The sequence below is a fragment of the Acartia tonsa genome, chromosome 7, assembly GCF_053477335.1.
Source record: "Acartia tonsa isolate MP-2025a chromosome 7, ASM5347733v1, whole genome shotgun sequence".
In the NCBI taxonomy this organism is placed as follows: domain Eukaryota; kingdom Metazoa; phylum Arthropoda; class Copepoda; order Calanoida; family Acartiidae; genus Acartia; species Acartia tonsa.
This window is the reverse complement of record NC_137266.1, coordinates 2,572,839-2,588,532: the sequence shown is the minus strand read 5'-3', so window position 1 is coordinate 2,588,532 and position 15,694 is coordinate 2,572,839. Positions and strand designations below refer to the sequence as shown.

The 15,694-nt window shown below is 30.0% G+C and overlaps 1 protein-coding gene across 1 annotated transcript in view; it reads left to right on the top strand.

Moving 5' to 3' along the window:
* The window catches only part of LOC145324087 (protein dispatched homolog 1-like), a 69,435-nt gene that overhangs the window by 32,626 nt on the left and 21,115 nt on the right, over positions 1-15,694 (top strand). The window contains exons 6-12 of the mRNA XM_080166712.1: positions 2,529-2,624; positions 3,198-3,279; positions 4,826-4,883; positions 7,733-7,816; positions 9,805-9,861; positions 13,653-13,700; positions 15,444-15,527. Coding sequence (XP_080022838.1) covers positions 2,529-2,624; positions 3,198-3,279; positions 4,826-4,883; positions 7,733-7,816; positions 9,805-9,861; positions 13,653-13,700; positions 15,444-15,527 — 509 coding nt within the window. The remainder of the gene's footprint in view (positions 1-2,528; positions 2,625-3,197; positions 3,280-4,825; positions 4,884-7,732; positions 7,817-9,804; positions 9,862-13,652; positions 13,701-15,443; positions 15,528-15,694) is intronic.

Here is a 15,694-nt window from a genome sequence, read left to right as displayed (position 1 = left end):
GTTGGATGGAGCAAATCATACACTGAATGCTAATTTACCAAAAAACTTTTGCTGTCTATCTTAATAACCAGTCAAGAAAATAACAATTTAACTAATACCTAGACCGATGGACTGACAGACGGACAGACAAATAAATTAAAGTACCTACACAACTAAAAAGAGGAAATAAACTAATAGAAATAATAAAAAAAAATAAAAAGCTTTCATCTAAATTATTTTGCAAGAATTTTTGCCCATAGAGAATATATATTTAGGTAGTTACAATCTAGTGTTCTATCAATTCCGTTTAGTGTTATAAATTAGAAAAAAGGCAATGCAATAAGAGCAGGAACGTTTAATAAAAAGTTATGTTTTTACAAATCTATAAAAGACACTTTATAATAGCTAGTAAAACCATAATCGTCTTGAGAATCACCTAATACGACGCAAATACTATCTGGCCATAATTACAGATTTGTTGTCCATATATACCTATGTTATTGCCACTTATTTTTCATAGACTAACAGACAAATAGCTGGAACTATTCTAAACTTTACTTAACCTAAAGTAACCATAAAAAAAATACATTTTCTCCCTCAAAAATTTTGTTTGTAGTACAGTTGCAATGTAAATTTGTGGAAAAGATAAAACACTTTTTCTATATATGTATTTTTTGAGGTAGTTACAATTCAGACAAAAGGTTATATATGTAAGTACTTGACTAATTTCAACTGTTGAGTAACCTTTCTATTTTTCTGATAGCTATCATGATAATAACATCTGGAGGGCTTTGGTATCGCTTCGGGTTCTAGAACTTTCCATGCACCTTGAAACATACTCCGCTACTAAAAATTGAGGTGTAAAGAGATCTTTGTCCTAACTGTGCATGGCAATGTCATGCGCCTGTTTAAGGGCCAAGGCATTCCCTCTACTTACCAATTACGCTGAGACCTTAGGTCAAATGCTATCATGAAATGCAAGTTCCGATTATGTTTTCCAAATTAATTAGAATTAAAATCTTTTTCAATAAAATGATAATGTTGTCTGTAATATTTTGTTGTCATAATGAAATGAAAAGACAAATACTTAAACTATATTTTAAAAAAAGAACCTTTAAGTTTTTTATTGTCGGGTCGTTTAGAGACAAAATAAGAAAATAGTCGTGTTTAAAATAGACTTACAGACTTTCTAATAATTTGATTATTGAGTTGCTATGCTAACTATGTTCAAAATTCTACTAAAGTGTTACAAGAATTACAATGCAAAGTGTCAAATTTAACGATATGAGTAATCCTTTACCAGAAGAGCAGACATTCAGACTGAATGTACTAAAATGTAGAAAAGCTTTGCTTTGCATGATAAATATGAAATATGTAACATCTTAAGGTTTGCTGTTTATTTATTTTGATACTGCCAGTCCCATGATATCTTATTTGTACCCATTAGTTTATACATGTTAGAATTGCCTTATTTTATTTAAACTTTGCCTGAACGTCTCTATAATTATTACTAGAAAGTCCGTATGTCCCTTTGAAAATGCTAATTTTTAACTATTTTTAAACAATTTTTGTTTTGTTATTTATTTACTTTGATATTGGTAGTCCCTTGATATCTTATTTGTACCCACTCTTGTGATTGTTTTACGACACTTTTTTAAAGCAAAGCTTTTCTATAATTGGACCGTTCTGTCAGTTCGTCCGTAACGGATTGCTCTTTTTATTAGTTTATACATGTTAGAATTTCCTTATCTTATTTAAACTTTGCATGATTATTCCTGTATCAGATTTATTAAGCGTAGCAACATAAAATTGTTACCAGAAAGTCCCTTTAAACAACTTTTGTTTTGTTATTTATTTACTTTGATATTGGTAGTCCCTTGATATCCTATTAGTACCCACTCCTCTGATTGTCATACGACACTATTGTATTATTAGCACTGCTACTCTATAGCTAAAGTTTTCCTAAGGAACATTGTGTAAGAAAATAGCTAAAAACCATTACAAAATAAGTTCCCATAAAAAATAAAGGATAGGATGATGAAAAAAATGATGTACACATTGTTCTTTCACTTTGTTTTATACTAGCATCTAAGCCTCTAGCATCTAGGGGCTCTGTATTTGAAAGAGCTGTAGTAATAGTTCAAAACTATCCCAAGACTTAAATCTGACAAAGAAATAGCCTAAAACCATCACATTGTCTATATGAAGATTACCCAAAAAGGAGATCTCAATCAGTTTTGTAGTTATTGAGATATTAAGCTTCAGACCAAAACCTTTACTACTTTATATAATAGGATATAAATAGATAGATGTATGTCTTTTGAGACCGATTAATAACCGCTAGATTTTCAGTTCTGAGAAAATGAAAAAAATCATGTAGCGTATCGTATAACAAAACATTTCCAAATAAAGTTAAAACCAGTTTTGCTAAACTTTCCCAAGGACCCTTGGGACCAACAAAACTGTAATTAATATAATACTTTTTTTATTCTTCTATCCGCGGAAAGCTGTTATCATAAAATGCAATAAATAAACTTCTCTTTTTTTAGACCCCGAGTTAGCTGCCCTGAAAACTCCATTCCACGACAGAGAGAAAAGATCGTACCTACTCCAAAATAAGAATGCATGGTTGTGCGGGGATCCAGGTTTGTATGCTAATCTATCCATCTATTTATTTATCCATTTTTCCGTCTACTTATCTGTTTATCTGTTTATCTACTATTCATTCTTATATCCATTTTTTATGTGTTTTTTTACACTTTCTTTATCAATCTATTCAGCCATCTACCCAACCATCTATTTATCTATATGCCATATATCTATGCGTGTATTTATTAGCCTATTTATTCATCCATCTATCCACCTATTCATTTGTCTATATATATATCAAGCCAAGTTGATATATTATTAATCATGTTGTCATTATTCCGTGTATCTATTTATCGATCTGCTTATTCATACATATGTCCATCAATCTATTCAAACATCTATTTACCCATATTTCCAACTATCAATCAAATCATCAATCTATTTATTCGTCAGTCAATTTGTCCATCCTTCTATATCTCCATCTATACCTCAGTTTATTTAAAAATCTATTTATCTATATCTATCGTAGTTGGAGGTTATATCCATGTAGTGTATGAGAGTACTCAAGGAGAAATAATATCTATCTATCTATCTAACCATCTATATATCAATCTATCTATCTATTCTAGTTGGAGATTATGTCCATGTGGTGTATGAGAGTACTCGAGGAGAAAGTCTGTTCACCTTAAGGTCCATTCAGTCTATGTGTAGGTACGTATTTTTTATATACCTTTCTTAATAAATATATAGATGTATAATCCATACAACTATCTGACCCAAATGGTTGAGACCCTTTTTCGTCTGCTAGCAAATTGCTTTCTGCTTTTTGCATCAATATTTTCGACGCTATATTTGCTGATATTCAAAGACCGAATAGAGGGTGGGTACAAAAAGTTTTTTAACCCCTTCCCATTCTATTTTTTTCCTTATTTTCTATACTCTTCTTTTTTGTAAAAGAGGGAAGTATTTTTTGAGGTGGTAACATTTTAAGGGGATTGTGTCCCATTCACAAATAAATAGCTTAAAACCATCGGATAATCATATATATCATGCTAAGAAGATACCAACAGCTGTGGCAGTTACCGAGATCTTGTATATTTGACAAAAGCCGCTCTACTTTATACTTTTTTTATATCTATATTTACATCAATATATCTCAATCATAAATTCCCACTATGTATTATGAATGGATATAGAATATACGTGGATATTATGACAGGGGAAAAATTGTCGTCAATTTAGGTTGCTAACAAAGCCATAATTTAATAGTCAGTTCGTTTATCCATTAGGAAAGGAGGGGATGTGGTAAATAGGGTGGGGGATCGTTATTTTAGCCAGCTACAAGTTTCACTTACATAGAGTACATGCTAATCTGGTGTAAGATCTAAGTAGTAATAAATCTAATGTATTATGTACATTATGTTCTATCTATTATTCATAATTATACAGTACTATACATATGCTAAAATATAATTAGTGGTTAGGCGATTCTTAAGACGATAGGTCATAGGAGTGTAACATTAAAATATTAAGTTAATATAAGCTGATACTTTACTTTTTTAATATTGATGGTAAAGGAGGAAGTCCCCAAAGTTTTATGATAGTGTTTTCTTGTTCGTTTGCTTAACATCTTTGGGGACTGTTAACGAATTTTGATTAGATGGTTCTTTAGGTCGAGTGTTTAAACGTTTTAACCTTAAATTGTAATCTATAGAAGGGGCAATTTCATGTATCATCATTAGGGATGTACATAAATTCATCGTTCATTATCTTATTCCTTTAGATCCTTGGTATTAATCTCCCCTCGACCTTTAGCTATCCTTATTATCATATTTGATTAGTTATCATCACAGAGTCGAATAGTGGTGTAAGCATTTAAACAGAAGTGTAAGGGGAAGGAATGATATTTAGAGGGTTGTAATACCGACAACAAGAGGGGTGAAATCGGAGGAGGGTGTATCAACCCCACCTTGGGTGTCCAACATAATTTACAAATTCATAGCATACCGCGGGGCTGTTTCCAAAACCTAACCTAAAATTAGCATGAACTATGCCTTTTTTTTAAATTATTGATCTGTCGAAGTAATATTTTAATACTCTACTCCAGTATTGCTTGGAAACCGATTATTATCCACTGGATTAGAACCGGTTCTTAGATATACTAAAATGACCGCATAGAATTACAGACGATTTTCTACTAATTTTATTTTTAATCAGAATTTTTCATTTTTTTATAAATTGCTATTCTTGTTTTTAGATTAGAAGCTTTGTATTTCAAGAATCAGAAGGAGTTTAGCGAACTTTGTGAAACTAAGGTTAGTACATTATATTTGTATGATGATTCCTGTAACAAACAGGTCCAATTTAGAAAGCGTAAAATAAGTCCTATTGATGTATAAGTATGTCCTTGAACTAAATCCTGTATCTTTTGCAACTTATTTACAATTTTGTGTAGACTTGTAATTTAATATTCTGCTTATTAAGTTATGATACTTACAATTAATTGTTAATGTTCGTTTGTCCTACCATCTGATTGTAGAACTTCGCTTTTATGGGTTTTGTCATCATTGTTCTAATTTATAAACACTTTGAATTTAACAAAGCATTTAACAACATAGTTTTAAATAATATGTATATTATGGTTGGATTCGCTTTTTAGTGAAAACTCTTAAAAGGTATGCTTCCTTTTTTCCGTAAGTTAAAAACAATTATAGAGACATGTTTTGTATTTCTTCTTATTTTAATTAAACAATTATAAAAGGTGCTAACGAAAATAACCCTTTTTTATTTAACTCAATCTAGCCCCACTATTAGATAGATAGATAGATATGTATTTCAACATAAGCATACAAAATAATAGTAAATTTTAATCAGAAAAAAATAATACAGTTTTTATGAGTATACATCTCTATCCCAAAGTAAAACCTTACACACTAAATGGTTTTACCCAGATTTATAAAATCCATTTTGTACAGATTTGTATTCCAAGATTGTTATATTTAATTGTATTTTTATGACATAATGTTATCCTTATAATAGTACGACTTTTGGTGCTCTTGACGGCATTTATTTAAACTGGTTAAAAATGTCCTATCAATTTCAAACTTTGTATGATGATTGCTTTAACGGTTAGGTACGACTTAGAAAGCTCAACAACTCTTAAATCATTACTAGAAAGTCCGTACGTCCATTTAAAACATGCTTAAATTAAAAATAATGAGATTGTTTTGTTTTGCTCAAACACTTTGGAGGGCCTTAAATCTTGAGAGGTCTATACCTGTAGTGCCCTAACCTTGCGGGCATACCCTTAACTTTATATAACTACACTTGACCTAAAAATCAAAAACAAACTTAAAAACTTACCCTCTCCCCCATTTTCTATTTATTTTTATATATTATTTGCTTGAGTAGGAACTGATAATAACTACTCTTACTTAAAAGTAACAGGATGTTTATGTGCTTTTCACGCTAACCACTGTACCGGTATGGTTTTCTTTTACATTGAAGCTTACTGATTTATATGATTCTTATTTCTATCTACATGAACCATATACCACATGTAGTAACCTAACTGCACTGTGTAAAATAGAAGTAAAACAATACTTCCCTATACTATCAATTATTTTATGCACTATAATGGATACTTATTAATAAGGGAGGGAGGGGTCATTGGACTCTAAAGTATACTGGTACACAAAATTCAATACACAGGTTTTCCAATTCGTTGACTTAAAAAACTTTAGGACATTTGTTAAATATCAATTGACTGGTATAAAGTAGCAATATTCGAACAGTTCCATGAATAATTTTGATCTACAAAAGTGGTAGTTTTGTTTATCATCATTGACAATGTACATCAATGTATCGTTCATTATATTAAAGGGATAAGACAATTGACAATCAATTTATTTAAACCACTAATTGTAAAATAAAAGGGTTTAACAACTCGATTCAAGATTTAATGAAATTCCTCAAACATTGGGGACCAGCATAATTTACAGTCCAATGTCCCCTTTTTTCTTGCATGGTTCTGTAAATATAAAAAATTTCGTTTTCTTTTACTTAAACCTCAAAAATATTATCTAGTGTTGGTCAATGGTTTGGAATTAAAGCAATGAATTCATATTATCTTTTATACAAGAACTAGAGATTTTATTTATAACATTTACAGCAGGGAGGGAGGGGACATTGGGCTGTTTATTGCACTAGTCCCCAAAGTTTTTTAATAACATTTTCTCAATTTTTTATTGAATTAATTTGTTGGATTGAGTGACCAAACGTTTAAACCCTTAATTGTAATATATAGAAGGGGTATTTTGTTAGTTATCATTAGGGATGTACATAAATTTACTGGCCATTGTCTTATCCCCTATGACCCCTGATATAATGTAAAGTATAGTGTACTTATTGTATTTCTTTTACCGCATAGTACTGAATAATTTTAGCATAAAGTTTTATTTAAACTTCACCAAAAAAGAAAAGATTTCTTTTAAAGTTAAAATTATCTATAATACAAAGTAGAATGATGTCTGTCCGTCTGTCTGTCTGTTCGTCTGTCTGTCTGTCCGTCTGTCCGTCCCTTAAGATCTCGGTAACCACTGAACCGATCGGATTCTACTCTTCAGGGAATATACCTACTGGTCCTGTGGTGGTTTTAGGCTATTTCCTTGGGGGGTGGGACACCCCCAACCCCCCAAAAAATGAAAAAAATCCCCCCTCATTTTTTTTTATTATTTAAAATTTGTGGAACATCTCCAGAGGTAATTATTTTTCTTTTTCTTTAATTACCTCTTGGGGCAAAGCCCCTAGAGGCTAGGGGCGAAACGCTAGTATAAGATAAAGCAATAACAATTATTCTAAAGTGAGAGTACATTTAAATATATAATTAACATTTTTAGAATAACAAACTACTAAATAACGGTAATTAACACTAGTTTTTTTCTCCCTATATCCTTTTATTTATTAATGCCATTAAAAATACATTTTACAGACAATATTTAAATTATCGAGACTACACTGTAATTGAAACAACAAACATAGAAAGGGAACCAAAGCTTTAAGAATGCGCGTTGCGTCCTTAAAATATGCATGAAAGATTCTTAATATTTTTCCTAGATAAAAAATCTTCGAAATTAAAAGTTAAAAATCCTCTAAAATGTTTCAGGGTCCTGCTGAGTGTTGTCCAGGATGGTCGCTGGGTGGTTACATAGCTCTCCTACATAATAGGACTTCCTGTTTTACGATTCAGGTAAGCTTTCATTTTTTTTGTATGTCTTTATGTTTGTCTGTTTGTCTGATTGTCATGCTTTTGTAAACGACTTGGGGTGTAAAATAGCCCTCCTACATAACATTTTTCGATCCAGGTAAGTTTATTATTGGTTTTTCCGCTTGTCTCTGATTCTTTTATATGCCTCATGGTTACTATATAGCAGTGCTTCATAATAGGACTTCCTGTTTTACGATTCAGGTAAGCTTTGATTTGTTCTGTTTGTCTGTCTGTCAGTCTCTGTACTACTATTTTATGCCGATTCATAGCCCTCCTACATAATAGAAATTCAGTTTAAATGCCTGTCTTTGTCCTGGAACCCTCTCTTTGTGTGTGTCTATTTGTCTGTCTGTAATGCTTGTGGATGCCTCTTGGGTCCTACTAATTAATAGGACGTCCTGTTTTAATTTTGGTCTGTGTGTCTGTCTGTATTTCTGTCTTTGTGTCTGTCAGTTCGTAAGTCTCTAAAGCCTTTATTTGTCTATTGGATAGATTGGAGAGGTGCATAGTAATTCTATATAATAGGACTTTGTAGTTTAATATCCACGTAGGTTTAATTTTGGTTTGTTTTTTTTATGTCCATTGTTCTATCTATGTGTATGTCTGTTTGTCAATGGCAATCTATTTTTCTATAAGGTTTTATGTTTGTTTGTCTGTCTGTTTGTCAATGACAATCTATTTTTCTTTATGGTTTAATGTTTGTTTGTCTGTCTGTTTGTCCTCCTATTTGTCTGTAGGGTTGTATGTCTCTTTGTTTGTTTTGATATTCTGTCTGTTTGTCTGTCTATTTATCTAATTGACTAGGGGCGAAGCAACTATCAAACTTAAACCGTGTATGTTTTTTTTTGATTAATAACACGCATTTGCGATAGACCTACCAAATATAAATTAAATATATAAGCTTTTACAAAAAAAATTAAAGTCAAATATATAATATTTTTCTCCTTAACCATACTTGACTAAAAATAGAATATATTAGATTATTAATATCATAATATTTTTATATTTTCATCCACTTTACAATCTCATCTAGGTTTATTAAGTTTTGGGAGGTTGAACTATTTTTCATTTTCTTAATTTATTTACCAGTATGGCTTTGAAACCCATTAATATCCGCTAGATTACAACTACAGACATCTTTTCCACGAATAATAAAATATAATCTGCATAATATTAATATTATTTTAAAAAATTTACTATCCACAGAAATATATCTATAAACCTCCGGACAGACAGACAGACATTTTCATACATTGTATTATAGAATTTTAAAAAATATCTTTATATATCATAATATTATATTATTTCAAAATTTTGTCATCCACAGAAATATATCTATAAACCTCCGGACAGACAGACAGACATTTTTAAACATTGTATTATAGAATTTAAAAAAAATAATTTTATAGCAACTTTTAATACAGATTAAATGATTTCAGTTTTTCAACTATATCAATATTTTCTAATTTAATTTTATTACCTTATACCATAATATTTTGTATGTTAGAGTGTTATAAGGTACATAATATTAAGATTTATCTATAAAACATATTTATTTTTTGTTTTAATCTAGACATTTAGAAAGTCAGAATTCCATGTATTAGGGTTTAGAAGATGATTAGTTATCTTACCCCTATATCAATTTACTAGCGGCTCCGCTAATCAACTTTTAGTTTAAGATAGTTTTAAAAGATTAAAAAGATTTTGTAAGCGTGATCCTTTGTTACATACAGATACACACATACAGACACCCTGGTTTTTTTTTCAAAAAGACTAGTTGCTGCGCCTCTAGCATTTAATGGGTTTTCATTCAAAGAAATGAATGGTAAGAAAAATAGTCTAAAACCTTACCGAAATACAAAAAAGTAGCCTAAAGAAGAATGCAATCAGTTCAGTAGTTTTTGAAATATTATGTTAATCATATTATTGTAATACATAATATGTATATTATTAATTATTTTATTTATTAGGAGACTGATGTTAAGAGTACTTTGGATCTGGCTAAACAATGTTTTCCTCATTATGTGGTAAGATAGATGTTTGAATACTTGAATAGATTGGATAGATTGTTAGATAGATATGATAAAAAAATAAATAGATGACACAGAGATGGTTGAATATAAAGTAAGATAGGTAGTTTTACAGATCTTGACTTTAATATTTCTATTGAATCATATTATATGGGACGGAAAGACGACCGACCTTAGATGTAAAAAGCTTCGCTTTCAAAAACAAATAAAAGATAACATGACAAACAAAAAAGAAACTGCATCGTTTGTTTTTGTTTTGTTTGGATATTTCTTAAATCTGCAAATATAGATGTTTCAACATTGCTCACAAAACAATTATTTTTGCAAAAAGTGAGGATTCGTTTTATTCTTATTATTAAGATAGGCATAAAAAGCATTACGATGCACAAATTTTGTGAATTCAGATATATAAATTAATGTTTAATAATATAAATCCTGTTTTTTGTTGGTTAAAATTACTGGTTGGGTAGTTTGGACACTGCAATTTGTATCATCCAATTATCATTTAGTCAAACTCCAAAAAAAAAAACTTAAAATAGTTAACTAATACTTCGGGAACATGCATACTCTATATTTCAATGTGCCCCAACACCCTCCCCCATCCTTCCCTGTGTTAAAAGGCTTTGGTAGGTCCCCAAATTTTAACACATCCTCTTATTTGATCTCTTTTAAAACTATGGGGACTTTAAATTAAATCTAGATTTGGCTGTACAAAACAAGAAGTGTCCAAACTTTTCCACCATTAATTTACAAAGGGTTAGGGTGGGAGAAGGGTCGGTAGATTTGGTACATAAATGTCTTCATTGTCTTCAAAATATCAAAATTAAAATATCCGAACCAATTAAAAAAAAAAAATTATCTTGCTTAGATTAAACGAACACTCTGGACAAAATATTTAGAATATATTCCCGGAAACTGAGATGACAAAATATGTTTAATAAAAACTTTTATGGGCGCAAGATTAATACAAAGTTTTATGGGCGGAAGCAGGTTTATTTAGGGTTATTATATCTGCATTAAACTTGGTGATAATATTCTATTATTTTTCATTTTTTATTTAAAATATTTAAAACAAGGATGACATCCTACAATCTAGCATCTAGGGGCTCTAATTTCAGAGAGGTCAGAAAATAGTCTAAAACCATCCCATGATCTAAGTAGGAGAACCCAATCATTTCAATTTTACTTCTTATATAAGAGGATAAAAAAACCAGAAATATATAATTTCCAGTACAGCTTCGAAATCGATTAATATTCGCTGGATAAGAACCGGTTCTCATTTTAATATCCGCGGGAAGCTGTTTATATCACGATCCGATAAATAACTTTTAGGCTTATTCGTCAATTTTATATTAAGTATTAATCAGTAGATTATTGTAAAATCATTAAAAAGAAAATAGTTATCATAGTTTTTTCAAATATTTTTCTGTGCTGTTCAACTTTTTAAAATCTAATTTTGATATATTTCAATGCTTTTTTAATCGATGTATTATTACTTGGATGTTGCACCAAATTTGCATATGCCCTGATAGTAATTAGTTAATGCTCACAGATGGCTAAAAAAACTCTAACCCCCATCAACCCTCTTTCCCCTCCTACTAGATGAAAGAACTGACCCATACATTAGTTCCTTATTAGCAAGCAAAATTAACAACAATTTACCACTGTCAATATATCCACGTATATTCTATATCAATTGTATGAAAAGGTTAAAATTAGAAATCAAGTTTCTGTACTTTTCAGACTTTAATGTTTGTCTTGCAAATATTGTTTTATATATTGATAGATTGATTAAATGATGGATAAATATATATGGATAAAATATACATGGATTGATAGATGTATAGAAAGATAGATATAATTATAGAATAATAGATGGATAGAATGATGGATAGAATGATGGATTGTTGTTGTTGTTAGATAGATATATGGATAGATAGATGGATAGATAGATGAATAGATAGATGGATAGATAGATGGATAGATAGATGGATAGATAGATGGATAGATAGATGGATAGATAGATGGATAGATAGATGGATAGATAGATGGATAGATAGATGGATAGATAGATGGATAGATAGATGGATAGATAGATGGATAGATAGATGGATTGATAGATGGATAGATAGATGAATAGATAGATGAATAGATAGATGGATAGATAGATGGATAGATAGATAGATGGATAGATAGATGGATAGATAGATGGATAGATAGATAGATAGATTGATGGATATATAGATGGATAGATAGTTAAATAGATTTTTTTATTTGATACACAGACCTTAACATATAACTATAGATAGATTTCCATACCAATTTTCTTTAACAACTCAATATAGATAGATAGATAAAATAGATACATCATAGACTTTGATATTTGTGTTTGATACAAAGTTTTTTCTATTCAGTTTCTCTGTTTATAGGAAATATAAAAACTTTTAAAGTCAATCTCTCAAGTTTTTTAAAGCGAAGATTTTTTATATTCATTAATGTTAAAATCGTCCTTTCAATTCTATACACAAAAATAACAGGATGTAAAACTGCAACAAAAGATTTGCAAATTACAGATAAGTTTCTTCTTTACAGTGAAGATTTAGAGAGGGTTTACAAATATTTTGACTGGGTGTACCTCATCCAGAAAAATAGTCCCTAAATAAAAAAAATCACCCCAATCTAAAATTATAAGTTTAGGGTCGTCTTCGCCTTCCGCTTTTCCCTGGAAGCCTCTAGGGACGTAAATGCTAGATATTTTAAAACATAGCAACATTTCTTTGAACTAATCTGTGAATTATATGATAAGGTAATTTGAAAACCAAACTCTTGTTTTTCTGATAATCTAATATGTAATTGTAGAGCTTCTCTTGTAAGAATGCTGTCATCCTTGTTTGTCTATGGTTTATTTGATTTTGATTTTGAATGTATTTTTTTCTATTTCAGTAATTTTTTGTTCTTATAAAGAGCTTAAAGATATTTTTATAAGAAAATAATCTATTTTCCAGTATATCCACCGGATTAAAACCTGTTCTTATCTATACTGAAATAACATGTATAGCATTTTATTGCAGACAATTTACTACGAATTTTAAAATGAAAATTATAAAATTAAAACCAGTTTTGTGAGCCCAGGCCTTCTGCTCCTAGAAAAGATAGACAGCTGAAATTTTTAGTGAAGGATCTTATAACATATGCCCATCTAATCTATACATTATTTTGCCTTATCTGTCTGTTGTTTGGGGTGCTAGATCGATTCCTAGATTTTCATGTTTTTGTAATTTTCTCAACTCCTTTTTAAGATAATGGGCTAAAATTTTCAGGGATTGTTTAAATTTACATTCTACATATTTTCTTTAAGTTTTATTACGATTTTTTATTAGTTGGGGTGCTAGATCGATTCCTAGAATTTTAGGCTTTCTATGGTTTACTCGATTCCTATTCATAATTTGTGGCTGAAATTATCGGGAATTGAATATGCTCATTCTACATATTTTTATCAAGTTTCATTAAGATTTGTCTATAAATTGCGATGCTAGATCGATTCCTAGATTTTAAAATTTTCGTGGTTTTTAAGGTTGCGTGATTTTTAAGGTTTCCTTATTTCCCTATTTTATCAACATTAATGTTTATTGTATGAAACTGCTTTATAGCATTTTTTTCCGATATCCATTCATAATTTTTGAGCTTTGCTACTTATGGATGTTGTCATCCTTGTTTTATTTATAGATTTTTGTCGGCCATGCAATACAATAAATTTTGTATTCATAATGATAATTTTTTTATTTTAGTCTGGAGCTCTGAGTGGGGTATGTGCTGGAAACTATATGGCCTGTCAGGTATAATGATAGATAGATACATGGATTAGATATCCGTAGTAGATAGATAAAAAGATAAACAAATTGATAGACAATTAAATTTATTGGTTTATAGATTACTAGCGGCTACGCCCCTAGAAGCCTCTAAGGGCACTGGTAGGAGGGGGAAAAGTCGACCTCATACCTTTTTAAATATTAGTTTCAAAAGAGTTTTAAAAATAATTATTTGGGGGGGGGGAGGGGGGTGAAGACACCCTCTCCAAAAATAGTTTAAAACCCTCCCAGGACCTATAAGAAGCTTCACTGTAAAGGAGAACAATATCGGTTCAGCGGTTAGCGAGATTCTTCGGTACAGACAAAAAACGCTTACTACTTTATATAATAGGATGATAAGTTTATGAATCGCAATCGGTTGAGACTCTACCTTATAGCTAGGAAAGGGCAACATAATAGCCTTAAACTATCTCAAGACTTTAATCTAAAAGTAAATAACCTCAACCCTTCCTGGAACCTATGTAAGCTTCTCTAAAATGGAGAACTCAATCGGTTTAAAATTTAAAGTAAAGACAAAAAGTAATTTGCTTCTTTATATTGGAGGGTGGGGTAGTTCAGAAAAATAGTCTAAAACCCTAAGACACCAATAAAGCTTCACTGAATATACAATTTATTTAGACCGGCAATTTCTGAGATCTTTAGCTTCAGATAAAAGAAAAAAAACATTTAATTTATAATATAGGATAACTAGACATTTGTTTATAATAAATCTTTAATATCCCATAAAACTTATTCTATCTTGAATAGTATATGAATCTAACTATATAGTTTTCAATGATATTGTCCAAGTTTTCTTTCATACTTTTCATTATGTTCTTCCTATAAAACCTTCAATTTTAAATTATATTTTAGATACCTATTTCTTTTTCAAGCAATATTTTTAAGGGAATTTGCTTAAAATAATTTAAAACCTGCTTTGAACATTAATGTTCTGAACTAAATCTGTGGTTTCCAATCTTACTGGACATACATTTATACATATTATATCCTTTTTTGTGATTTTTATGTGGACACTTTTTTGATCAGTTGTGTGAATAAAAGACTAAAACTTTTCCGTCTTTCACATCTTCTTATTTAATCTTATTTTATGATAATTTTATGGTATTAAAATAATCTGGATGCAGTGGTTATAGGATTTTTATCAAAGTAAGGATACTATATAATTCACTCTTTCCCAAGCCTATAACGCTATTGGAGAAATATGATTTTCTCCATTGTTATTTAAGATTTGACATTTAGAATATTTATTTCATTAAATAAAACAATATACAAAGTAAAAAGGTTATGATTATTGTTTGTTAATATGTTAGTGTTTAGGTTATGTTAGTACATTTTAAATTAATACATTATTAATAGTTATTACATAGCTTGTTATATCGGTATGTAGTTATAAGCACGTTCATTTGTTAGATAGTTGGGTAGCTTGTTTGGTGGTTTATTTTTTTCACTTTTCTAGACTGCATATTTTGTTACTTAGACTGCATAATTATTTAAATTCTCCATTAAAGATATGCATCAATTTGGACTCATGATGTTTTAGGTTATTCTCTTCACATCCCTACCCTTTTAAATACAGAGGGAATTCAAACAACATGTGTAGATTATAATTTTAATATGTTTAAATTTCCATATTTTGATATTAACTGGAAAGCTGATTTATTCATTTTTTCCAAAATGATAACTAACCTCATTGTACTACTTATGTTTTAGGGAGTACCACCGCCATGTGTAGAGCACAATGCCATATATACCATCCTACACTTCCTTACGGATAGAAACTTTCTTTCTGTCAAGGTAATTTTTTTTTAAGTAATAAAGTGGCTCTTGTAAAACTATTTTGTCTTCAACATTTCAGGCAGTTATATTGAAAAGTTTTTCATAATACCCAATTATTTGCTCTCTTGGTGTTGATTAAAGCATAAAATATACATTAATATGGTAGAGCACTTGAGGTACAGCTT